The sequence below is a fragment of the Monodelphis domestica genome, chromosome 1, assembly GCF_027887165.1.
Source record: "Monodelphis domestica isolate mMonDom1 chromosome 1, mMonDom1.pri, whole genome shotgun sequence".
Lineage (NCBI taxonomy): Eukaryota > Metazoa > Chordata > Mammalia > Didelphimorphia > Didelphidae > Monodelphis > Monodelphis domestica.
In genome coordinates, this window is record NC_077227.1 from 72328528 (window position 1) to 72356452 (window position 27925).

Below are 27925 nucleotides of genomic sequence, written 5' to 3' on the forward strand. Positions count from 1 at the left end.
TCCCTCCACCAGACTGTCAATTCTATGAGAACAGGAGCTATGCTTTATTAAAATTATGAATCTCTCTCCCCACTCGCATGCCTAGCACAAAGCTTTGTACACAGAGGGTGTTTAATAAATGTTGTTCCTGTCATTCTATTTTTCTACAGCCTGGGAACTAAAGATTCCATTTAATTTATCAAACCTTTATTAAGATACGTGCAGAACATAGACCTAGTCACTAGGGGAGCTACAGCAATTAAATAAGGATTTTAGTCAGGCAAGAGGAAGCAGGTAAAGAAAGGGCTTTTAGCAAGAGAAGGAGTTAATCTGGCAATGGTATGAAGGATAGATTGGAAGGGGTGGGATGCAAACCAATTCCCTCTTTCTCCTTGGAGTTGCCAAATGTGGTATGGCTGTCATTTCATCTAGCATTTATTCCACTCTGTCAAGTCTGCTATCAGTGTGAGATAATGAACTGGCTCAATTAGGCATCCAGTGAAGTGAGGTGAAAACATAAAACTGTAGGAGAACATTTCTGTTTTAAGATAGCATCCTATGACAACAGTTTAAAGGCTTTAAAAAATAGTCCCAAGGAATGGCAGCCATAAGAAGCTGTGATTAAATAACCATTTGACAAGAGCTTTAGTGTTCAAGCAAAGAAAAGCATAGCTAAGACATTTGATTCTCTTGACAGGTAGCATATCATGGCGGAGCCAGGTGACTCCAATCTGCCTGGGACAATGTGTGACCATGGGAAGTCACTCAATCTCTCTTAATCCTCATTGTTAACATGAGGTTAATGATCATGGAACTACCTGCTTCACCAAGTGATTAGAGGACCAAATGAAATAATGCCAGTAAAGCACTTTGCAAGACCTAAAAGGTACTTAGGTGGTGGTAATATAATCATAATAATAACTATAATTTGTAAAGTGTTTACTATTTTTCAGGCTTCATACTAAGTACTATCTAATTATTATCTCATTTAATTTTTACGATAACCCTCGGAGGAAGGTGCTATTATTATCCTCATGTAACAGATGAGGAAACTGAGGTTAACTGACCTACCCAGGATCACACAGGCAGAAATTTATTATCCCCATTTTACAGAGGAGGAAACTGAGGCAAACAGATTAAGTGACCTGCCTGGGGTCACACAGTTAGAAAGTTATTATCCCCATTTTACAGACAAGGAAGCTGCAACACACATAAGTTATAAAATGTGTCCAGGGTCACACAGATAATAAGTGCCTGAGATAGGATTTGATCTCAGGTCTTTCTGATTGCAGGTCCAGGACTCTGGTACTGGCCAGAGTCAGGAAGATCTGACTTAAAAACCTTCCTCCGTGTCTCTGACACTTAGGACTTTACCAACAAGATTCAGCTGCCTTCTTCTCTCAAACTCAGTTTCCTCATTCATAAAATTGGAATGATAATAGCACTGACCTAACAGGCTTGTGAGAATCACATGAAAAAGTGTATGAAAAACACTTTATAAGCCTTAAAGCACTATATAAATGCTAGTTATTACAAAGTATCCTACAAATGTATATTATCAACTTACTATTACTATTATTAATACCAATCATTGTTCTTTATAAGTTTGTAAATGATCATAAGGAGGAAATATACCCTCTGGATGTTGTAACCCTGGGGCAAAGTCTTAGCCTCCTCACAGTGATTACAGCTCTCCAGTTGAATATAGAAATATTCATATGCCCATAGACCACCTAAGTACTACAAATGGAGATGACTTTTCCTCTGTCTCAGGCTTAATTTTCCCATTTCCAAATGGTTAGAACCTGCATCCCAGATCTCACCTCTGGCTTCATTTGTCCAGTTCCGAGCTGATAAAATCTGCATCCCAGATCTCATCCATCTCAGATCTCATTGAAAGTCTTGGTTTTGACTCTGCTTGGACATTGCACAACACAACATATCCTTCCCCTGGAATAGCAGGGCCATGTCACATGCCTGGTTCTTGACCTAAGCCCCTCCTCGCTTCCAACCTGGCAACAGAATTCCCCGGCTCTATCCTCTGACTCCTCACACTAAGAAAGGTACAATGAGCACCACAGATCCCACTGAATCTCAGCCCTGAATGGGCAAAATGTAACAGTGATTCCAAATTATCACTGAAGATTCCAAAGTTACCCAGAGTCATTAGGAGGAACTAGAAAGACTTTTCTGTCTGCTAATAGTCCAGGGAGTAGAGCAGCCAGGAAGGTTCTCAACTTTCTAACCGAGAGGGAAATATGTTCAGAAGGACCACTAGGGCACTACCCAAATAAGCAAGTCTGTCCTAGGAGGCAGTACTGTATATAGACAATAATCTCTGATTCCTAATTGAGTAAAGTGAGCAGACACCTTACATTTCTTGCAGACCTCCTGTCTTCCCCTGCATGGCCTTCATAATACCATTCTCTGACTTGTAAACAAGGAGACTTGAATGTTAGTTCCAGCTCTACCATAAATGAACTGGGACAAATCACTTATGCACTCCCCATCTCAGTTTTCTTATCTGTAAAATGAACCAGCTTGGCTCAAATGAGCCTTATAATTCCTTCCAGCTCCATCATTCCTTAGATATCCAATCAACAGAAACAAGTTCCCTAAAATGTGTCCATTTGTCCCTGAATACAATGGGCATGACAGGAGTAGGGAAAGGATGAATGAAGAAAGAAAGGAAATGAAAGGTACCCTAGCTTTTCAAGAGCCAATGAGTTAAAAACTGCCCTCCCCCTAGGATCAATACAATGTGCATGAAAATGAAATAGTACTCACATTTATAAAAAGCTTAGGGAGCAGGTAAGTGGTCTAGCAAATAGAACACCAGACCTGGAGATGGGAGGTCCTGAGTTCAAATTTGACCTCTGATATTCCCAAACTATGCAACCTTGGACAAGTCACTTAAACCCCATTGCCTTGCTCTTACCATCCTTCTGCGTTGGAACCAATAGATAGCATTAGTATTGTTTCTATGGCAGAAAGCAAGGGTTTATAAAAAGGTTAAAGGTTTGTAAAAAAAATTACTCTATTACAGAAATGAATAATATAGAAATAAGCTTTGAATGATAATATATGTATAACCCAGTGGAATTGCTTGTCATCTCCATGAGGAGGGAAGGAAGAGAGGACAGAGACAGCAAGAATCAGGTAACCATGGGAAAAAGAATTTTTAAAGGAAAAAAATATTTTAACATTTGATTCTCACAACAACTTTATGCAATAGAGTCTAATATTCCCATTTTATAGATGAGAAAACTGGGTTTCAAAAAGCTTGTGACTTTCCCAAGAGTAGTTAATGAGCACTATTAAAAACCTTCTATGCATTGGGTATTAGGGATTCAAAGGCAAAATTACTGCCCTTAAGAAATTTATATTCTTTCAAGTCCCACTATAATAGTAACTGAGGTATACTTGAACATGTCTTACTGCCTCTAGGTCCAATGAGCTATCCACTAGTTCTGTCATGTTGCCTCTCAATTCTTATCAGTGTTTTTTTTTTAAAAGCAAGCAAGCAAGCAAGCAAGCAAGCAAGAAAGAAAGAAAGAAAGAAAGAAAGGAAGGAAGGAAGGAAGGAAGGAAGGAAGGAAGGAAGAAAGGAAGGAAGGAAGGAAGGAAGGAAGGAAGGAAGGAAGGAAGGAAGGAAGGAAGGAAGGAAGGAAGGAAGGAAGGAAGGAAGGAAGGAAGGAAGGAAGGAAGGAAGGAAGGAAGGAAGGAAGGAAGGAAGGAAGGAAGGAAGGAAGGAACCCATTTTTATAATTTAGCTTATGATTATGGTTCCCTTGACCAACAATTTTTTTTTGTAAAATCATGTTAAAATATTTCATAAGACTAGTATAAAAATATTCAATCTGATGGCACCATACCTAGAGACCCATGTAGATTCCAGTGGCATGTGCATCAGTAATTGGGGTTTTTGTCTTATCTGCCTTGATTATCATTGTGCTTCCATTCCCAATAAACCATGCACCAGATTGCTAAAACAACTTAAATCTCAGCATGCAGAGAGGTTGCCAACTTTTCCTGACTCTGGGTATGCATAAAAGCTGAATCTGATACGGACTGGATTTCTGCTCACATTTTTAAAGGAAATTATTTCATTTTAAAGCCATATTGAGCTTACTACACATGAACATTAAATGACTAACTAAAAATAAAGGACCAGACACAAAACTTATCCTAGGACATTCAATTTCCCCCAAAATGTGTCTAAATAAGACTTTCAACTCAAAAAAGAAAACAAGGTCCTAAATATCCCCTCCCAACCTTGGATACAATCTATTCACATGGACAAATAAATCATATGTGGCCATTTTTGCTTACTAAGGTTTCAATACAGAGTAAAATCAAGATATGAAAACAACATAAAATATTCATTGACTTCATTTGCCTTTCCTATGCTAAAATGTTGCGAAGAGGAAGTGGAGCATAATGGATAGAGAGTAGGACTGAGGGGGTCAAGAAACTTTTTTTTTCCCTTGACTACTTGAGATTCATAAGGCAATATCAGTCACTCACAGAATATGAGAAAGAAGAGAACTTAGAAGCTATTTCCATCCAACTGGTTCCAAAACAAAAATTACTTCTCCAACCCAACCATTGCTTTGAAGACCTTCAGGGAGGAGACAACCATTATCTCCCTCCCCCTCATCCCCAGGTCCTGAAATCTGTGCCCCTTTCTGTTTGGGGCTATTTTTTAATCTAAAAAAAAGAGGAATAAATCTAGCTCATAGAAGAACGCCATAGCTCTTATAAAGATAAATGCAATTACAAATGTGGAATATGTGAACTCTTGAGGAGAAAGGCACTACCATAGATTAATGGTACATCTATTCTCTAGGGAACAAAAGCCCATACCTTTAAGAATTCCAATTCAACTTCTTCTCTAGATAGGGAACATGACAACTGTGCATTTTCAAGACCTCTGATTGCACACAGGGTGCTGTCATTCTCTCAATCATGCTTGCTGGAATATAGTCTTCAACCAAAAAATATTGTTTACCTTGTGCCTATGGGCAATAAAAGAAAAGGGGAAAAACTTATGATTAAAATGTATCAAAGCCCTAAACAGAGTAAAAATAAAACATTGGTTGAAAAATGACCTATTCCATTGGGCAGAATTTCCTAAACTTAGCCCCAAGTCAGTTTCCCAAGGGCTGTAAGTAGAAGTGTCTACACGGATAGATGCTAAGGGTCAGGTCAAGCCAAATAAGATGATTAATGGACAAATGAAGGAGGACTAATAAAAGACACAGAAGCTGAATGTCTTCCTCCTTTATGAGGCAGAGTCGGGAAGACCCCAGTACAAATTTATCTTCAGACACTTGCTAGCTATATTAGTCCAGGCAAGTCACATAACCTCTGTTTATCTCAATTTCGTCAGCTGAAAAATGGGAATAATAATAGACTTACCTTGCAGAGTTCTGTTATAAGAATCAGACTACACAGTGTTTGCATAAGGAAGGGCTGGGAAAAAGGAAAGCGTGAACTTGTGATTCCACAGAGAGAACAAATTCCTGGGAGGAAAGTCTTTTTTTATTAATGAAGATTCACAAAAGTTCTGCAACTTAAAATTTTAGGGTTGCCTGGGATGCTGAGGAATAAGTCACTTGTCCAGGAGTTTCAGATCTAGTATATGTCAGAGGCAGTAGTTGAACCTAAGATTTTCTGACTCAAGGCTTCATGTAAGCCATGCTGCCTCTGGCTTTACACATAATGGGTGGTAAATAAATGCCTGTTGAATAAATGAATGAATGAATATGAATATGAACAACTGGGTTCCTAGGGAGAATATTTGAAACAGGCAAACTAATCCCAGCCTGATATTTAGGGAGGTTGCAAGCCCACAAAGGGTCCAACTTCCATTCTAATAGCTCATTCTCATTCTAATGGTTTCCATAAAGGCACTGATGTGGTGGTGGGCCTGTAGCCAGCCCATCTGTGCTGTGATCAGAAGAGCTGCTCTAACTAAGCAGCAAACACTGGAAAGGCGCCACACTTGAAAAGGAGAGTAATAATAATAGTAATTGCTCACATTTCGATCACATTTGAGGGCTTACAAAGCACTTTCCCCCCCATTACAGCCCTGGGAGGAAGGAGAGATTTTGTTATGGGTTTTTATGGACTAGATATGTTATAGAATGATAGGTTTGGAAAGACCCTCCACCAAATCAGATCAACAACACTTGGGTAATTTACAGTCAGTTAGGAAATCTATTAAATGTGTTCAATGTCCCAGGCACTGAGCTAAATGCTAGGGATACAAAGAAAACAAAATGGCAGTCCTTGCTCTCAATGAACCATAGACTAATGGAGGGGGCAAGAGCAAACAACTATGTACAAACAAGATATATATGGGACAAATTGGAATTAATCAACAGAGGGAAGGTAATATTGTTAAAGGAGACTGCAAAAGGCTTCTTAGCACAATTCCTGGCACATAGTAGGCATTTAATAAATGTTTATTGATTGATTGTTGTAGAATTTTAGCTGGGACTTGAAGGAAGCCATGAAGGTGGAAAGGGAAAGGGAAAGAGAAAGGTTTCCCAGAGGCTATGTGACTTGCCCTCTTTCATATAACTATTGTCTCAAAACCATAATTCAAATGCAGCTTTCTCCATTTTAAGTCCTTTGCTCTGTGCATTAAACCATTTGGCCTCTTCAAAACTCTGGGCCACAGGGGCTCATCAGGAGCTGCTATTTAGTTTCTAGCCTACATCCCAAATGACCACAGTTAAATGTGAAAGGTCCAAGAGTTCCTGTCATTTGCTTTTCTGCAGCTTGTCTCAGCAGCCCCAGGGCTATCATAAACAAACCGCATCCAGTGAATCTTAGAGAGCTCTAACATCCAATGGTGCCCCAGTTGTTCAGACACAGGTAGGGCTGACCTAATTGCAAGTGTCACTTGGGAGAGGTCAGATAAGAATTAAGTTAGAATTAAGTCTGCAATAATGGCAGTTGGGTTCTGCTATCTCTGATGGAGATCACTGAAAAATAAATAATACATGGATGGTCCCCAAAGTGCTTTGGTAAAGGAAGGATCCACCCAGATGAGGTCACAGATCCAACAAAGCACTAACTGTATGATATAACGGAAAGGTTCTGGATGTAGAATAAAATAACCTGGGTTCAAATCCATGCTGTGCAACTTGCTACCTATGAGACCTCAGAAACATCACTTCTGCCCTCTTGGGTCTATTTGTCTGCAAAATGAAAAAGATGAGACTTGATCAGGGAACCTTAGCCTTTTTGTGTATTGTGGACCCCTTTGGGAGACCCTATGAACCCTCTCTGAGAATGTTATTTTTAAATATATAAATAAAATTCAGAGGAGTACCAAAAAATCAATTATTTTGAAGTATATTATTCAAAATATTTTTTAAATAACTTCACAGGTCCCGAGGTTAAGGACATTTGGACAAAATCATCTTTAAAACCCCCTTCATGTCTTCCTAATCTATGATCCCAAGCAGAATCCCAGGTGGAATCTCTATCATAGACTGTTATGTTTTCACATTTCTAGTAATCCACTCCACCACCATTTCGAGATCCAGGCCAGTGCTGCATACTCAGGAAACACTCAGAAATGCTTGCACAATGAATGCATGAATAAACATAGAATGATTGACCATGCCTCTGGACTATAGTTCCCAAATTCCACTTGTAAGGCTAATGCACCAAGCTGTAATAACATCTCATCGCTGCAGTATATACGGCTCCTCCAGAATGTCTTTCCGGAGCTGGAGATAAAATTGATGTCTTGTAAAGCTGTGCCTAGAAAAAAAAAAAGAGAGAAGGGTAAATAAAATTACTAGAGACCAGCAGGAGGCAGAGGAAGATGAAAGAGCTGGTGTATGAAGGATGTGATTTTAATCGTTTAAGAATTCCCAGCTGAGAAAAATTTCCCAACCAATACAAGTTGGCACCTTCTCTCTGCAATTTATAGTCCTGGAGAGTTGCTTAGAATACTAAAAGGGGAAGTGATTTACCCAGGGTTACAAAGCCAGTGTGTGTCAGAGATAAGTTTTGAACCCAGATCTTTCTAGCTCTAAACCCATCTCTCTATTGCTACATTGTGACTGGCATAGGAGGACAAACTTAAAAGAATCAGTCTCTTCCATCTAAAAAAGATGGAGACTATGAAAGAAAAAGTGATCAAAGTGTACATATCCCAATTCATTTCAAATTTTACTTTAATAATGTCTTAGATCTGTGATTGCCTCATGTAAAATACTGTCTCCATGACCAAAAAAAACATATTTTCTACCTTTGGAATGTACCTCTCCTCCTCCTATTGGTCTTTTAGATCCTACTCTTTCTTCAGGTTTCAAGTCAGGTACAATTCCCACTAAGGAGCATTTCCTGATTTCCCTAGTTGCTAGTGTTATGTCCCAGGTCAAATTTCTTTGTACCATGTTTAATTGCCTATATTAGTTTAAAGACAGAGGTGTTCATGATCAACTATCAAAGGAACAAACAAGAAGCCCATAATACTTACTGGATAAGGTGAAAGTGATTGACAAAGAATTTTATCCTCAGATAAAGTGTGAAGTTAATGATAGTAGTTTTCTTCTTAGATCTGTCATTCCAGCCTTCTGGTGCCATGTCACACAATTTGGTTTCATCATCCAAGAAAAAGAATTCTTTACCTGAAATGGAAGCATTTGGTGGTTTGAGGCTATTTGATGGCATAGTAAATAAAGATTTGGAATTGGAAATAGGAGGAACTGAATTAAAATCATGACTCAAACATTTAACAGTGGCTCTGGACAAATTGTTTAACTTCTTTCAGTCTCAAATCATCATTAGTAAAATAATAACATTTATCATGCAGGACTGTTAAAAAAGATCAAAAGATAGAATGAATGTAAAAAAGATTTCTAAAATTTTAGTGCTATATAAATGTTAGCTATTGTTGTTGTATGAACAGAAGTGATTATCAGAGGAAGGAAGGAAGGAAGGAAGGAAGGAAGGAAGGAAGGAAGGAAGGAAGGAAGGAAGGAAGGAAGGAAGGAAGGAAGGAAGGAAGGAAGGAAGGAAGGAAGAAAGGAGGGAGGGAGGAGGGATAGATTTGTTAAGTACCTCAATATATCTTAAATGAGATAATATTTATAAAGAGAGATGTGGATAAGGAAAAAAGAAGCCATAGAAGAGCAATATATATTTTTTTTATTTTATATTTCTGCCCAGCTCCCTAAAACAGATTCAGGCTTAGTATAAGTATAAAAACACAGGATTTCGACTTCTATGTTGGGTAGAGGTGGGCAAAAGAGGATCAATGTTGTTGCTGTTAGCAATACATAATAAATGGAAGAAGAATTTCCTAAAAATTTGGAAAATTCAAAACTGAAAACAGCTACATTGGGAAATTGTGAGAATTGATGATATTCAGAGGCTGGATGACCACTTACATGAGAATTTTTACAGAAAATTAATCCATCAGATATGAGATTGGACAAGGTAACCTTTAAGGTACCTTACAATACCATGGTTCTATAATGCTATGAAAGAGAGGCAAGTAGGGAAGGAACTAGTAAGTGATATCAGACTTCTAGATAGTCTTCATATCCATTAATGAATAGCTGGAAGGAAAACAAAGTAGACTTAAACAAGCTGAAAAAATTATCTGATCATCCCTGCTCAGATGGTTTCCTGAACTTGACATAGGTTATCCATATTTTTACACCCACTCTAGCAAAAAAAAAAAAAAACAACTGATCACAAGAGATAGAATAACTATCAAGAAACCTAGTGAGATACTACAAGTGATTTCTTCCAGCCAAGACCCACACAAAATGACAGTTGTTCCTGCCCTGCAAAACTACCTCCAAGACAGATTAATCTCCCAAGGTGAACAGAGATGACCAGGGAAACATGTAGGCTTCAATGCTTTGTGGTCAGAGACATCAATAGTGAAGGAGTGACCTGAAAGCCCAAGCCAGAAAGCATCAATGTGGTCAGAAAGTCACATGGTAAGAACCATGGAAGTCCCAGGAGTGGTGATAGACAGGGACCATCACTTCTCAGATCCAAATAGCCAAGGTCCAGAACCAACTTCCCTTATACTCTGTCCTGAGACACCAGAGAAAACTCTAATGATCTAAGTTTCTGAACCTCAAAGATCCAGTGGGGAAAACCCTAGAAAATGAAGTAATCATGAAAAGACAATGTATGATGAAACAAGGCCAGTCACATCACCCAAGAATACAACATGGGGCAAAGCCCCAGTTCAAGAATTAAAGCTGAAGAGATGAATGAAACAAATAAAATACTATCTGGTACCAAAATTACTGTAAATCTAACCCTATACCCCCATGACAACTGAAAGATGAAATTCAAAGGGGAAAAGTGGATTTTTCCACATCTAGAAAATTAAAAGAGGAAAAATGAAATAAAATCTTTTGAGGAAAAGTATTAGAAGGATAATGAGTAACTTAGGAGGAAGGAGGAGAAAGGTACCCAAAAGTAGAATACCTGAAAACTAGAATAGATGAAACAGAAATCAATAATTCCACGAAACATCAAAAAATAGAATAAAATCAAGAGATGAAAAATAAGAGAGTATATAAAATGTCTGATATAAAAAAAACTAGGAAAATTGGTTAAGGAGAAATAATTTAAGAATCATCAGCATTCCTGAAAATCATGATTTTAAAAATAATCCTAAACACTGTATTTTAATAAATCATAAAGGAAAGGGTCCAGACCTATTAGAACCACAGGGGAAAGTAGAAATTAAAAAAAAAAACAGTGATTATCTCTCAAAAGGAGAAGTCATATAATGTCATAGCAATGGGAATACCAGAAAAAAAAGGGTCATTGAAATATTTTTAATACACAGAAGAAAACGGAAAGAAGTTCAAAAGGAAGCACAAACAGGACAGTTTTAAAGTAATGTATACAATCTATTACACATCCTTGAGGAAATGGTGGGAAATTGAGGTTCACAGTTTCATAAGAAATCTTTTTTTCTGTGTTCTACTGTTCCACTGAAATGCTCTTTTTCTTTTAGTGCTAAAGTTGAGAATTAAAACAATTCATTATAAAATAAAAACTCTTCATAGCAAGAGTCTTGAGATACAGGAAAAAGTCACTAAGGACAGGAAGCTATAAAGTGTCTTTCTCCAGAAATATTCAAAATAATCTAATCACATTCCTAAGGACCTAAAATATCTTTAGTTCATTCAATTGACTATTTATTTCCCATGTACCACACACTTTGCTAAAGGCTAGGGCTTTGAGGAAGAAAAGAAGAAAGAAAGAAAGAAAGAAAGAAAGAAAGAAAGAAAGAAAGAAAGAAAGAAAGAAAGAAAGAAAGAAAGAAAGAAAGAAAGAAAGAAAGAAAGAAAGAAAGAAAGAAAGAAAGAAAGAAAGAAAGAAAGAAAGAAAGAAGAAAGAAAGAAAGAAAGAAAGAAAGAAAGAAAGAAGAGAAGAAAGAAAGAAAGAAAGAAAGAAAGAAAGAAAGAAAGAAAGAAGGAAGGAAGGAAGGAAGGAAGGAAGGAAGGAAGGAAGGAAGGAAGGAAGGAAGGAAGGAAGGAAGGAAGAAAAGAAAGAAAGAAAGAAAGAAAGAAAGAGAAAGAAAGAAAGAAAGAAAGAAAGAAAGAAAAGAAAGAAAGAAAGAAAGAAAGAAAGAAAGAAAGAAAGGAAGGAAGGAAGGAAGGAAGGAAGGAAGGAAGGAAGGAAGGAAGGAAGGAAGGAAGGAAGGAAGAAGGAAGGAAGGAAGGAAGGAAGGAAGGAAGGAAGGAAGGAAGGAAGGAAGGAAGGAAGGAAGGAAGGAAGGAAGGAAGGAAGGAAGGAAGGAAGGAAGGAAGGAAGGAAGGAAGGCAGAGAGAAAGAGGGTAAGAGAGAGAAAGAAAGAAGCCATCCCTGCCCTCAAGGACCTTGTGTTCAACTTTCCTTGAGTCCTGTATTTATAGTTAGGTGGGAGTTTTTACCTTCTCTAGCTTCCAAATCCCACAATGTAGGTAGTCCTGAGCCTTGCCCTGAAATAGCTATCCTATTCCACAGTCAGGGAAGGATTAACACTTCATTATAACACTTACATCATGGCTCTCACACAAAGAACCTGACACTTGAAAATACTGACCCCATTTTTTTTGGAATGGGGAAAGTGAGCTATAGAGATTTTTAAGTGAATTTCCAGTGACACATCAAATCAGAAGGAATAAAATCCAGTCAACCAGAATCTTGGTCACCTACATATCCTGCTGAATATATCATCAGCTGGCTACTGCTAAGAAGGAAGCTGTTCTTTCTTTTTTAAAATAAACTTTTTAAGTTTTCACCTGTTTAAAACTTGTGCTATGGTAGACACTTACCTTTCTGGAAAGCTAAGCCAAAGTAGAAGTGTTCAATTAGGTTGGCATAGGTACTAACTAAATTAAAGACATCTCGTGCCTTGGACTTGATGTCACATTTCACCTCTAAACACTGCCCATTCAGCAGAACCACATAGAGTTCTCTTTGAGACAAATACGATTTCCCCTTTTTTGTCTGTAAAGAGAAGGAAAATATAATACATAAATGCCAGGTCCCTGTCAGTGGGGCATATCTCTTTATAACATATTCCAATTTTCAATGTGGGCTCTATTTCCACAGAGGTGCAGTAAAGACAGTTCCAATGGGAGCCTTCCCCCTGCAGAAATCCCCATTAAAATCCTCAGTGTATCTTCCCTGTCCATCTCCCTGTTGAGGCTTTCAAGGGACCATCATCAATTATTCATTGCACTTTCAATGTTGTCAATCAATCTAATGCTGCTCACTGAGGTTCACAACTTGGAGATAATGATAATGAATTCCATTTTACCCAGTTACCATCTCAACCCAGCTCTCCCCAACATGAAGAATCCATGAATAGTCATGGGAAAGAGATAAGGGGATTAATTAGAATCTCGAAATTGCACAGCACAGTCAAACTCGATGTCATTTATCAGCAGGTGAAAGATTTATTAAGAAACTATTTCTGATTTCTTGAGCTTTCCTCTCCTCCGGTTATGAACACAGGGTGGCGTAAAAAGCTGGGAGTAAGCAGTCTAGTCTACAGCCCAAACCATCTTCCTGGGCAAATTGGCCTCCAGCAGAGCAGAGCAGACAAAAGCAGACAAATACTCAACAAGGAACTATGGAAAATAATAGAAAGATGAGACATAGAAGTCAACCTGTTGACGGCATATTGGATAGAAATCACTGGACCAGAAGTAAAGAAGACCTAGGTTCAAATCTCCCCACTGACATCACTAGTTCTGTGGCCATTGGCAAGTCATTTATATATTCCAAGCCTCCGTTTCTTCATTAGTAAAATGGAAATGATAAAAACAATGGTATCTAACATAGGGTTGTTGTGAAGCACAAATGAGAGAATAGATTAAATGAAGAAAGCAGATATTTATTTGTGTTTATTAAGTTCAAAATAAAAATAATTTTTAATCTGAAATGTCAGTTTGAGGGAGCCATCAGGGAACCCAGAAAGTGCTCTACTCTTAACCTCTTGAAAATAACTTTCATTTTTCTTTGTCAATACCAAAAACTCCCTTAACCAAAGAACTGCTGCTTCACTCTATAGTAGAAGAAACTAATCAATCAACAAATATATAGAAGGCATTTCCTGTGTCAGGCACCAAAGACACAAATTTTCAAAATAAAACAATCACTACTCTCAAGAAATATACATCCTACTATTGTGCTATAAAGAATAATCAATGGATTTCTATAAAAACTGGAATGACCTACATGAACTGAAGTGGAAAAGTGAAAAAAACAGAACCAAAACATGATACACAGTAACTGAAATATCAAATGTGATTGACTTTATTACTAATACCAATGAGTGATCCAGGACAATTCTGAGGGACTTGTGAAAAAGAATGCTATCCACATCTAGAAAAAGAAATGTGGGGGTAGAAATGCAGAAGAAAAACATATAATTTATCACTTGTTTATATGGGTGTATGGTTTGAGATTTTGGTTTTAAAAGATTGCTCTATTACAAAAATAAATAATATGGGGGAGAAAGAAATGTATATCCTATCAGAGGACTGTGAAAACCCTTGAAAGATAGAAAGAGGGGATTTAAATTTTCATTAAGAAGAGCAGCTAAGTACCATAATAGATAAAGCACCAGGCCTGAAGACAAGGAGAAGCTGAGTTCAAATTTGGCCTCAGACATTTCCTTTGAGGAAAAATAACTTATTTTCTGTTTTAGAATCAAAACTAAGTATTGGTTCCAAGGCAGAAGAGTGGTAAAGGCTAAGCAATTGGTGTTAAATGACTTGCCCAGGCTCACACAGCTAGGAAGTGTCTGGGGACAGACTTGAACCCAATAACTCCCATCTCTAGACGTAGATCTCAATCTTCATTAGGTATCTCATCTACAGAAAAAAAATTCCAGGGTCCATCACAAAGAAATGCCACCAAAGGAAATATTCCCCAGGATCCCCAAACTACTGTTAACCGTATTACCCTACTTTTGTGAGAGATCCCTTCCTTTTCTCCTTCACTGCTAATGACACTGTTCTTCACATGGCAAAAGGATGGTGGCTTGGCAAGTCATCGCCATTAGCTTTGGGCTGCAGCAGTCTTTTCCTATATGGTTTGTGGTTATTTACTATCCCTGAATATGTGGGGTCTGTCTACATCTGCCCCACTTCTGCTATTGAGCTACACAAGCCAAAAATATAAATCTCATCAAAATCACTGACTCTGGGACTTTGGGAATATGACCACATACTCCACATCATCCTGAAAGCCCAGAAAACCAGCTTGCCACCATAAAAGCGAGATGGAAAATGCAAAGGTCACGTTAAAGGTAGTAAATTCAACCAAAGAGTTTTTTTGTTCAAAAAAAAAAAAGATGCTAGTATCTCTCTGGGAGCCTCCCAGCTAATGTCAAGAAGGCAAGAAGGACCAGCCTTTAGGTCTATGTGCCACAGAAGAGACAAAATAAAACTGAATCAATTTGTCAGCTTTTCTCCCATCAGCCTTTCAGCTCCAGTTGTGATCATGTTTTGAAAATGTGCTATTTAAGTTTAGGTTTGAGCCTCCAAAGCTCTGCACTCAGTCAGAGCTCTGGCTTATGTCAACCTGACAGCAATGCAGGAATGACAGCTCGTGATTCAGCAGGCCAGATATGAAAGGAATATGAAATTCTCCCTCTTCCAGATGGGTATAGAACTCTAACTAGCACAGGATGAATGGGGTTTTGTTCAAGGTACCAACATCCAAGAGGGCATGGTTTCAAAACCTCACAATGGGGATTGGTGTATTTCTTTATCATGACTGCACTTTGTGGTTTTCTGCCAAACTATATCATATTCAAGCTACTCTAGATAGATAGATAGATAGATAGATAGATAGATAGATAGATAGATAGATAGATAGATAGACAGACAGACAGACAGACAGAAAGACAGACAGACAGACAGAAAGACAGACAGACAGACAGATAGATAGATAGATAGATAGATAGATAGATAGATAGATAGATAGATAGATAGACAGACAGACAGACAGAAAGACAGATAGACAGACAGAAAGACAGACAGACAGATAGATAGATAGATAGATAGATAGATAGATAGATAGATAGATAGATAGATAGATAGACAGAAAGACAGATAGACAGACAGAAAGACAGCTAGACAGACAGAAAGACAGACAGACAGATAGATAGATAGATAGATAGATAGATAGATAGATAGATAGATAGATAGATAGATAGATAGATAGATATCCCTAGGTTCCATGATTATGGCATCTTTCTTGGAGGGCTTATCTTCACACACACACACACACACACACACACACACACACACACACACACACACACATCTCCAGCCTTGGCGAGGATTAGATTGGGTTGGGTTCCCTGTCTCTGGCCAGAAATGCACCTGTAATTAGACTCTTTTCTGCAGCACTTCCCCCCCATGAAAAGTCCCCAGTTTTTTAAAATAATAATAATAACAGTAATAAATAGCACTTTAAGATTTGGAAGACACTTTATATAAATTATCAAATTTGATCCTCACCACAACCCTGTGGGAAAAAAAGATACTATCATTATCCCCATTTTACAGTTGAATATATTGAGCAAATAGAGATTAAATGATTTGTCAGGGTAATGGAGCTAGCAAGTGTCTGAGGCTGGATTGAAACTAAAGTCTCCCTAACTCTGAGTTCAACACTCTGTGCTATGCCATCTATGCCCCGTGAGAAATATTTTAGCTGTTTCTGGCTATGTGGAATGTTCCTTGGAACCCCAGGGAAGACAGCCGTCTTCCACAGCCCACTCTGGAACCATCAGCCACAGTTCTGACTCTCATATATAGTAGTGTGAATAAAGGAATTCATTGCCCCCACCCTTATCCTCCACTCAAGTCATAAATGAAGGCAATAGTTACCACAATGGATCCAGGCAGTTGTAAGGTCACTGGTATCTCTCCCATCAACTGAATAAATTCTGGTCTTGAAAACTAGGAAAAAATAATTCAGTGTTAAAATAAATAGGAAGGCTTTAGCCCCTCTCTGGGTCAAGCCTCCCCTGAATCTGTGTTACCTCAATCATGCTAGCCTTCTCTTCCTTATAGAGAAGGGGAAGACAGGTTCAGGAGGGGAAAATTAAGAGTTTTGTCAAATTCCAAAGGATGAAAGGACAAAGGCCATTTAACCAACTGCACCAAAGTCATCCCTCAGCGGATATTTCAATAAAGCTAGATTAGCAAAGCAATGAGGCTTTAAGAGATAATCCCACCTTCCACACTTAATATCTCTTTAAACTATAAACAAGTCACTTAACTTCATAGATTCTCAGTATCTGCACCCATAAAAATAGGTATAATAGGCATAGTGTCTACCTCACAAAATTATTGCAAGACTCAAATGAGACAATTAGGTAAGCTACTTTGTAAACATTGAAAATCTTTATAATCATCAATTACTCATTCAGAATTGAAATGAGTCATTTAAGTTATTAAAGATTTTTAGAGAAAAGTGGGTGACAAATCCTTATTGGTCCATTGGCCAACCAATAGCATTGGTTGAGTGTCTACTATATATCCAGAACTAGGCTGAATACTGTGGTCCAATTTTACCAGAGAGGTGAAAGGTTCAATATCATGTAGCTAGCAAATGTTGGAATTTTTGTATCATAAAATCTTTGGACTTTATAATAATGATAGTTCACTTTGGTTTATACCAATGATGTCAAACTGAAGTAAAAATGGATGCCACTAGTCTGTATGTACAAATCCCTGCAGGACACATATTAACTTAGTTTCAAAATGTCATATTATCTATATTTTCTTGTATTTTTATTTATTTCATCAAATAATTCTCAATAACAATTTAATCTGATTTAGTCTGCATCCAAGAATGTTGTGAATCTCATGCAGCCAGCAGGCTACTTGTTTGATATCTCTGGTTTGCACATTGGGAACTATTTTACATACTCTCATCTGAGCCTCAAAATAAAAGCCCTCTGAAATAGGACAGTTATTGACATCTTACAAATGAGAAAATTAAGTTTCTAAGGAAGAGAGATGACTTGTCCTAGGTGATATAACCTATGACAAGTCATCTCTCCTCCTTAGAAACTTAATTGATTGAATGGATTCAAACCCAAAACTTTCCAACTTTAAATACACTTTATCTACTACATTAAACTACCTTCCCTCTAGGTTACTGGCTGTTACACCTCCCCAGACTTTTCATGGTGTTGTAGAAAGTGTTCTAGTCTAGGCTCTGCTGCATGCCTTTCAACAAGTTACTTCTCTGCTTTGGGCTCCATTTTTCTCAACTATAAAATTGAGGGGGTTGAGCCAGATTAATTCCAAAGTCACTTCTAGAACTAACTTTCTATGATTCTATAATCTATATAGCAAAAACATGGAAAGCCATAAATTCTAATTTCACAGCCAGCAAGGATCTAAATGAATAGTGTTAAGCCAAACCAAATAAATCATGAATGATGAGCTAGCCTCAGGCAAAGAAGCAAAGAAGGCTCATTTCAGAGAAATGGACATTAATGCCATCACCCACCTACCCTAAGTTGTTAAAAGCATGGAAAATGTGCCTCTATCTTTCCATTGCCATTGACCAAGCTCAGTTTGCTAACTTCTTAGGAGTTTGAGAAACTTTATTCTCTTTTTGACTAAATGAATTAGCTCTCCCACAACTTCTTCCCCATTGTTTGGAATTCTTTCTCAGGTCTATATATGCATTATTTTAACATTACCCTTTCTTTCTTTTGTAGCAAACACATTTGGGAAGAAACCACTGAGGAGGATCTCTTAGGTGTTTTAGAGAAGGTAGATTCTAAGCTGAGCTTGCTATCTTGCTGGATTCCCTGAGGAACTTCATCCATAATCATACTAGCCGATCTAGAAACAAGATATCAGAGTTTAAAAACCATTCATTTTGTGGGCAAGAAACTACTAAAATTAGAGGTCCTTCCTTAACAATCTTGAAACTTGAAAGCATCCAAGACCACAAGTTATTGACTGTACAGGAGGATATGTGGTTATTGATTGCACACATAGTATAAACTCAGCTCACTAGTAAAGGAAGAGAAAATGTCAAGGAAGTATCAAGCAATTTAGGAAGTTCCCTGTGGTTGCTGCTTGATGCTAGCAGTTGGGGTAGAAATAAGTAAGATCCTATTCACGTGTTATGATGAATAATCATAATGGAAAGATAAGATATGACAAAACTATGATTTTCATGGAGGGCTTCTTCATATATGAATGTTAATTCCAATAAGCAGGGATTGTAACTAATTTACTTTAATCCATAATGAGCACAGGAAAATATGGCAATATGAGTAAAACACACTAGAAGCAGGAATTAAGAAACCAATTTGATCCAACCATTTCCTAATTAGCATCTGAAGCAATTGTCTTATCAGGAATTTTCTAATTATATTGGAACTGAACTTTATTTGCCAAAGATCTACAGAAAACATCCTGAATGCCTTAGACCACACATCCATATATACTACACCAATTTATACCTCTAAAAATCCTGGATTAATGGAATTTTAGGAGGAAAGATTGTTTCTGTTTAGGTGTCCTAATTTACAAAAGATATTAATAAGTTAGAGAATATCCAAAGGAAGTCAACCAAAATAGTGAAGGGTCCCCAACCTATGTTATATGAGGATCGATTGAAGAAATTGAAGATATTTAGCCTGAAGAAGAAGACTCAGAGGGGACATAATCACTGACTTCAGAGGTCTGAAAGGCTATAATGGAAAAGAGACATTAGATGTGTCTTGTTTAGCCTTTGATGGCAGAATTAGGAGCAACAGATAGAAGTTACAAATAAGTCCATTTAGGCATGATGTCAAAAAATATAACCAGAATATTGAAAAAGTAGGACAATCTGTGTTGTAAAGTAGATTACCTCAATTAAGTCTTCAAGGAGAGACTTGTATTGTATTGTACTATTGTGGGAATTATTTTTCAAGCATGGATAGGAACACTTGGATGGGGAAGTCCCTTCTAATTTTCAAGTTCTATAATTCAGACCTCAAGACATTAGACATTGTCAGTTTCTCCATAACAGCCCAATCTTCATTTAACAATAAGTCTATCAGAGAACTTGGGGTGGGAGCTCTGCTTTGTGATAATCATAGCCAACTAATATAAAAAGCATGAACTTTTGTCCACTTGACAACTTACCCACTGAGGAAGAACTTGGAGTTTTTGTGTGCTGAAGCATTCAGCTGGGATCCCCATGAGCTCAGTTGTAATGTATTTTTCTCTAAAGTCAACAAAACAGTAAAAATTAGAAGGCAGAGACAATTCCTATTAACCTCTCATTTAACACAGATTAGGGAACTTGGATGTATGAAAACATGACATCTTCCTGACTAAGAAAAATCCACAGGCTTAGCCAAGAGGACATCATAGATTCCTAATTTTGTGAAGGATGTTCCTGGGGTTGTTGAATCACAAAAACTCTTTTTTACCAGTATTTTATTTTTCCCAATTACATGTAAAGATAGGTTTCAACATTAGCTTTCTAAACTTTTTGGTTTCAAATTCTCTCTCTTCCTCCCTCCCCACCACCTTTTTGAGATGGTAAGCAATTTGATATAGATTATACATATAATATCATGCAAAACATATTTCCATATTGGCCATGTTGTAGAAAAAGGCACATACCCCCAAAAAAAAAGCTAATAAAGAAAATAAAATGAAAAAAGTATGCTTTGATCTACATTCAGACTCCATCAATTGGAGATGGATAGCATTTTTTCATTTTAAGTCCTTCAGAATTGTTTTGGATCATTGTATTGCTGAGAATAGTTGTCACATTGATCATTCTTATAATATTGCTATTAATATGTGCTTTCCTGGTTCTGCTCACTTCATTTTTTAATCAGTTCATCCAAGTATTTCTAAGTTTTAATCACAGAAATTCTTCAGCGCAATCTGAACTACTGCCACGCAGTGGTTAGTCTAGGGTCTATGAATTTATATATATATATATATATATATATATATATAATTTCAATATAATTGGTTTTCTTTGTAACCCTATTATTTTGCTTTACTCATTTATAAACTATTATTTCTGAATGCCAAAGCTGTATACAACACAAAAAAATTAAGAATTTCTTCACTATGGTAATTCTAAAGTTCTTTTTTTCTTCCCTGATTTGTCATCAAATATTTCTAGATCTAGAGAAAGGTCTCTTTGAGATGATTATGAGCTTCTTAGTATTATTCTTTTCCTGGGGAGCTTTCTCAGGATGCAAGGCAAGACCAGAAAAATCCAATACTAGATATTCTTGGGGAAGTGGAACTTTAAAGGAAGCAAAAATTTTTCAGGAAAAAAATTAACTATCTATAAATAAGGTGCCAAAATGTCTAAAATATCTAATTTCCTAGCACTTTCTCTTTTCTTGATGAGTGCCAGAAATGAGTGAATTCCTAAAATTTTTCATTGCTGAATATTGACCCTTCCTTTCCTTTAAGACTTTCTTTATATTTTTGTTTTTGTTTTGATTCATTTGGTTGTCTCATCCATTTGGTTCTGAAATGGGGGGGGGGGGAGTGAATTTTTTCAACCTGAAACTGATACTAAAGCATAAGTGGACAAGAGGTTAAAGAAAGTGTAAGATGTCACCTCATTCACACAGTCAGGGAAGCCTGCCTGCATAAAGTGAATTGTGAACAGGATCTTGATTTAAAGGCGACAGGAGGCCCTACCAGCCCTATGAATCAGCCCAGGTTCTGTCCAGTATCTAGTGCGTACTGTCAGTGCTCTAAATTCTGTAAAGGGAATAAATAATCCTATCTCTTGATTTCCCAGAAATGATCTCTCCCCTGGTGTTTGAATCTCTACTGAATATGTGGAGCTAACAGGTAATAATAATAATAACTCAGATTTATCTAGCATTTTATAGCCGTTTCTAAAAGATTACCTCTATTGCCTGCTGTTTTTCTCAGGAATCTGAGTCCTCTTCACTATTTTGTGTTAATGGTTTGGGGCTGAGTGATGTTTCAATTCATCAGTGAATCAAATAAGCCCTCCTTTCAGGGGATAACAATCGAGAGTCATGGACCTTGTTCAGACACAACCCAGTTTCTGAACTTTCTTGCATCCTCTACCAGACAGAAACAAGGATGTTGTCTCAATTTTGGTCATTGCTTCTGACTAACAGTATTTCATCATTCAGGAGAATCCCTGTCATCAACCAGAATATAAAAGCATAGTCCATTAGCCTAAAAAAATTGAAACATTCCCTTTGCCTCAGCTATGTGGACAATTGTCCTGGCACTCATCTTAACACAATGAGAATAGTGTATGTTTGGCCAAATTATAAAATAAATAGGATCCATCTTAAAACAATTGCACATCACGTGTGGTTCTCATTTTTCTAAGAACAGGGAAGGGAAAGAAAAAAATAGAAAGGGATAAGGAGAAGAAGGGAAAAATAAAAGAAGACTAGCAAAGTATTCTGGTTCCATAAGAAACTTTGCCAAATACAACAAGGCCGTGATGGTAAATTTTTTAATACTTTTATTAACTTGAAAAGCAGAGTTAAAAAAAGGAATTAAATCTGCAAAATAATTTCTACTTCTGACTGCAACAAAAGCTATGAATTGATTTCTCCTTTTAACACATTGATGTTCCACTAACATGCTCCTATGTGTCTTTATGACATGGATGGAATTCTGGAGTTTTTTTTTTCCAGGTTGTGCCAGGAAATTACAAACTCTTAAAGATCTTACCAACTTAAAAAAGCTTTTAGCTGGGCTTGGTAATAATCATAGATCAATTGTTGTCTAGGTACCAATTTGGCAAAGTTTAGAAATCTTCACTGAAAGGCTGATCATTAGGTATTTTTTTAAATTATGATAATATTTGAAAAACTGCAACTAAAATTTAAAAGCATTTTGATCAACTATAGTGCCTACAACTGTGAATATACAGAACTTTGAGTTGTCACTCATTGTTCACATAAAGTGAGCCCTTCTTCTTTCTTTCTTTCCTTCCTTCCATCTTTCTGTCTTTCTTTCCTTCCACAAGCATTTATAAAGTGCCAACAATCAGGTAGGGACTAAGAATAGGCAGAAGCTGTTTTGTCTCCCTATCCATCTTAACTCAAAGTTCATGTACTTGGTTTTTAAAAGTATTTTAATAATTGTATTTCAATGTAATTTGTTTCCTTTGTACTCCTATATATTTTATTTCATGCATTTAAAAACATTATTCTAAAAAGGGGTCCACTGTACAATAAAAATTGAGCACCCCTGCTCTAGGGAAAAATAACATGTATGCAGAAATGTAAATGCAAAGTTCACCCAAAATAAAGTGAGTGAGACAGAGCACTAGCAAGGGAATGAACTCATTGAATGTCTATTGTATGAGGTAGCTAAGTTGAGACTTTAATGGAACCTGGAGATCCAAGAGGCATAGAGAAGGAAAGATTGCATTCCAGGCATGACAGAGAGTCATGAGCATAGGGGATGGCAAGAACAGGCAATAGAAAAGAGGTGAATGTGTCTGGACTATAAAATAAGTTAAGAAGAGGAATAGGTGGTCAGCCTGAAAGTGACTTGTCTTGTAGTTTGTCCTTTAACTAAATAAAAGCATTTTAAGTTAATTTATTGTTCTGAATCCAGCTTTTCTCAGTGTTCAAGAAACACTTAACTCCCAATTTATTGGTGGAAAGGTCAGCCACTGGGAACTGATCTGTATAAATGATCCTAAAGACTTGTACACATGTCATTTTATGTGTTTCTTTCCTACCAAAAGAGTGGCATTGATTTTTATGCATTATTCGTAGGAAATAGAAATGGAAGTAGTTTGGTACTTTGACCTAAGAAATGCTCAAAAAATGTACCTGGATCCAGAGTCCATTGGGTGGACAGCAGTGAGAGTTCACTTTGTTTCTGATGTAGTCTTCTCCTTATCATGTCACTTCTATTCTGTTGCACAAACTTGCCTTCTTCAACAACAATCTGTTCCATCTAGGATCAATTGCATTGCAAATTAATGTTCACAGTCCAGAGAGTATCGCCTGAGCTGTCAAACTAAATTTGTGCAAGTTTCTCTGTTCCCTGCATTAAGGGCAGAACAATTAATGCCTTTAGCAAGGTTTGCTCGCCTGACTTCTTAAACCAAAGTGGTTTTAAAATACGCAAGTTTTCTAGGTAATTATCACTAATGCATTTCTTATAGAAGAGGAATTACATTTGTAATCAACCTTGTCTCTAGGTTCTTGATACTTAGTTTGACTTATTAGAAACAGATTAAATAACTGATGGAGAGTCCAGTCAGTTCCATATGTCATGCTCTTCATTTCTAGTCTAAACTGAAATAAACATTGAGTGATGGTCAAGCAGAGACCCAAGGAAATCAAAGTATATTTTATAGTTCCATAAATAAAATGGCATAGGTCACAGACTTATCCATCACTGATTATATCAATATGTATAATAATTTTGTATTACTTTATTTTAGGTGAGGAGTCTACTTTCTCCTCTTTGAGGCCAGAAAAGTGTAAGAAATTAATTGGGGCAGGGGGTTCACAAAATCCTTTCTTCATACTGCTCAGTTCCCACTGCAGATTCCCTAAGAGTGTTCTCAAATAATTGCCCTTGGGGCAGCCACTATCAGGTTCCCAGCTTCTGCAAGTCAATGGAAGAAAAGAATTAAAGAACTTCCACTCTGACTCAGACCTAGGGTCTCTCCAACCCAGCAGAAACTAGGTGGTCACTTATTGAAGATCATAGATTCAGTGTCAGAAATTAACTCATTGGACATCTAGTTCAACTCCTTCATTTTATGGGTGAAGATCCTTAGTCCTAGGGAGATTGTGACTTTCCCAATCTTATAACCAATAAGTAACAAAGCTAGGCTACAAATGATATCTCTGACTTCAAACACAGGAATATTTCTACTGTAGCTATTGTAAAAAGAGGTTTCTGTTTGGGTTCGAGTTGGATCTGATGACTTCTAAGGTACATTCCAATTCTATGATTCTATGATTCTGTGTTTCTATGAGATTGCCTCACCAAATGGCACCAAAAACCATGTTATAAGAGGGTGCCCTTCTTAATATCAACTTCAAAAGTTAGAGGCATCTTCTCAAACACAATCTCATCCTAAGCCATGGGATCATAGCCTCATGGATCTAGAGCTGGAAGGAATCTTAGAGACCATCAAATTCAAGTCCCTTGTCTTACAGATGAGAAAACTAAGACCCAGAGAAGTTAAGTAACTTCCCCAAGGTCACACAAGTAATAAGTACCACAGGTAGGATTTAAACCCAAGATGACTTAAGACTCTAGAAATAGTACTTTTTTTTCCCTTTTAAACACTATTTTATTTGGTCATTTCCAAACATCATTCATTGGAGACAAAGATCATTTTCTTTTCCTCCCCACCACCACCACCCCTCCCATTGGCAATGCATGATTCCTCAGGGTATCACATGTGTCCTCGATCCAAACTCATTTCCATGTTATTGGTTTTTGCATTAGAGTGTTCTTTTAGAGTCTTTCCTCAATCATATTCCCTCCCTCCCTGTAGCCAAGCTATTGCCTTTCCTCAGTGTTCTTACTCCCACTATTTTTGTCCTTTGCTTGTGGGTAGTGTTTTTTTCTCCTTGATCCCTGCAGGTTGTTCAGGGACATTGACACTAAAGGAAAAGTCCATTACATTCAATTGTACCACAGTCTCTGTGTACAATCCTTTCCTGGTTCTGCTCCTTTCACTCTGCATCACTTCCTGGAGGTTGTTCCAGTCTCCATGGATAGAAATAGTACTTTTTAAGCTCAGATTTTTAGTAAGTGGAAATCCTGGTACTGAATAAGTGGTAAGGCATTTTGGATAGAAATCAGAAATTAGACTTACTAAAATTGTACTTCTCTGGGAAAAATGAGATCTGAGGATCCCCATTTGAGAATAGAGAGTTTTTGTATAGAACCATTGCTCCTAAAATATTGGGAAAGGAAAAAAAGGAGATTCTCTTTGTTCCCAGGGAAAATTTTGGTCATTTGTTAGCCCTCTGAGAATGCATTCAAGAGTTCATATAACTATGCTAAGTAAAGATGGTCATGTTTTTACAAGACATGTCACTAGTGTGTGAAGCACATTGTTGTACATGAAGAGAATTCTGGACTTGGAGCCCAAAAGACCTGAGTTTGAATCTCATCTCAGTCATTTTCTAGCTGTATAACCACCCATAGCAAATCTCTTACCCTCTTTCAGCCTGTTTCCCCATCTTTAAAATTAAAGGATTAAATATGATAATATCTAGAGTCCCTCTCAGTTCAGAATCTTGGGTCCTATGCTCCTGGACAATCCAAATTCATAGAATTCTAGGTCTGAAAGAATACTGGATTCTAAGAGTGCAAAAAAGGAGTACCAAGAGCATCAATGAACACCCCAAGCTTTCCTCCTTTCTTGGCCCAGCCTATACCTCATTGCCACTAAGGAAAGCAGTTACTAAATTTAATAAACTCTACTTCTTCTAAACTGCCAGTACCACTGTGTAAATATTCAGCAGTAGATAAATTCAATCCCAGAAGCAAAATAATTTCAGTAGAGAGTGAAGAATTTTTCTCTTTGATAAACAATTAAAAACTGTAATATTTAAGTTTCTGATTAAAAAAAAAACTATGCTATGTCTCCTCTCAGTGAAGAGGTGGGGGACTGTAGATGGGAAAAATAGTATTCTATTATCAGAAACAATTGCCTTATTGTTTGGATTTTGTCAAAATGTTTTTCTTTGATGCATTGAAGCTATAGCAAGTTCACATCATAATGATAAAAAAGAAGACCATAAATTCAGAATGATTTAAAGCTGGAAAGGATATTAGAGGTTACTGAGACCAAGCTCATTATTTTACAGAGGAGTAATCTGAAATCCAGAAAAGCAAATTGCCACGGGTCACCCATATAATGTCTTAGGCTAGATCTGAACCCAGATCTTCCCAACTCCAATGTGTTGTCCACTGTCATGTGGTATATAACACTTGTTTTAAAAGCTGTGGTAATTGGGAGACAGAAAGAAATTGAAGAAAATAAAGGAGACCAAGCATTAACAAACATGGGATCTAGCCAAGACTCATAGAATTTAATAATTGGAAAGGTGCTCAAAATCCATCCAAGCCAATTAGTCCCTAATAAGAAGCCTCTCTATGATATCATCCTTTGTTTGAAGATATCTGGAGAGGGGAAATATATTTCCCTATGAGGCAGCCCATTCCAATTTGGGATGCTCAGACTATTAAAAAGTTTTTCATAATTCCAACCTAAACCTGCCCATTTGCAGGTTCCACCCATTGTTTTTTCAATCTATCCTCTCTGGAGTCAAACAAAACAAGAAGACCATCTCTCATATTATACTGCTTCAACTACATGAAGATAGCAATCTTGTCCCCACTAAAACTAATCTCCAACACGCCAAACATCTCTAAATCCTTCAACAGGTCCTCCTGTGGCAAATTTTCCAGTTTAGTTTCTCATCCGTTGGTTCACCCTCTATTCTACACACTCTAGTTTACCAATGTCCTCACTAAAATGTGGAACCCAGAACTAACCATGATACCCTAATGCAGTCTGACTGGAGGAGAGTTCAACAGTCCCAGGCACTCTCAGCCTCTGTTAATGCAGCTTGAAAACCTAACATGCATTCTCAGCTACGATAGCACATTGTTGACTCATTTCAGAGAGGCGTTCCACTAAACCCTTCCAATCTTTCTCAGATGAACTGCTGACTAGCCACACCTCCCCCATCTTGTACTTGTGAAGTTTTTTTTTTAACTAATGCATAAGCTGTTTCATTTATCCCTATTAAATTTCATCTTTCTAAAATCAACTTTCCAGGCTGTCAAGATCATTTTAGATTCTGAATCGGTATCCAACATGTTAGCTTCCCCTCCTGATTGTATGTGAAAATTTGCCAAGCATGTCATCTCTGCCATTATCTTAGTCATTAATAAATTTATTTAATGGCACTAGACCAGCAGAGACTCCCGGGGGCACTGTGCTAGAGACTCCATCCCCACAGAAAAATAGTGCTTGTGACACTAAATTGCTGTGTGACCACTTCAGTCTCTGAACCTTGTCTGTCAAATCAGGGAATTGTATTATGCATTCTCAGAAGCCTTTTCCTACTCTGTTACCAAGGATTGCCATTTTATTAAATATTCTCCTTTGTATAAATGAATATCATTCCAAGACCAACAATGATTGACCATTCCAGGAATGTGGGGTTCCCCAAGGCTCAGTACCAACCTCTGTGATGTTTCCCAGAACAAGGCTGACCATTCTTTTAATGTAGAGGTGTGTCAGAGAGATAGCCACTTCTTTCTGATGCACATAGCAAGCCTCCAAGATGAATGGAAGGGAAGCACGTTTCTGAGGCAGATCTTCACACATCATTAGCAAAATGGAAAGCAATGGCTCACTCAGTTGAAGAGGC

General features: G+C 37.3%; 1 protein-coding gene across 1 annotated transcript in view; it reads right to left on the minus strand.

The window, feature by feature from the left end:
- The window catches only part of FRMPD2 (FERM and PDZ domain containing 2), a 97975-nt gene that overhangs the window by 56927 nt on the left and 13123 nt on the right, over positions 1–27925 (minus strand). Inside the window, 11 exon segments of the mRNA XM_056815416.1 lie at positions 4846–4895; positions 4898–4997; positions 7137–7139; positions 7622–7702; positions 7704–7761; positions 8486–8636; positions 12306–12480; positions 16383–16454; positions 19659–19738; positions 23336–23462; positions 27739–27924. Of these exon segments, the coding sequence (XP_056671394.1) occupies positions 4846–4895; positions 4898–4997; positions 7137–7139; positions 7622–7702; positions 7704–7761; positions 8486–8636; positions 12306–12480; positions 16383–16454; positions 19659–19738; positions 23336–23462; positions 27739–27924 (1083 nt within the window).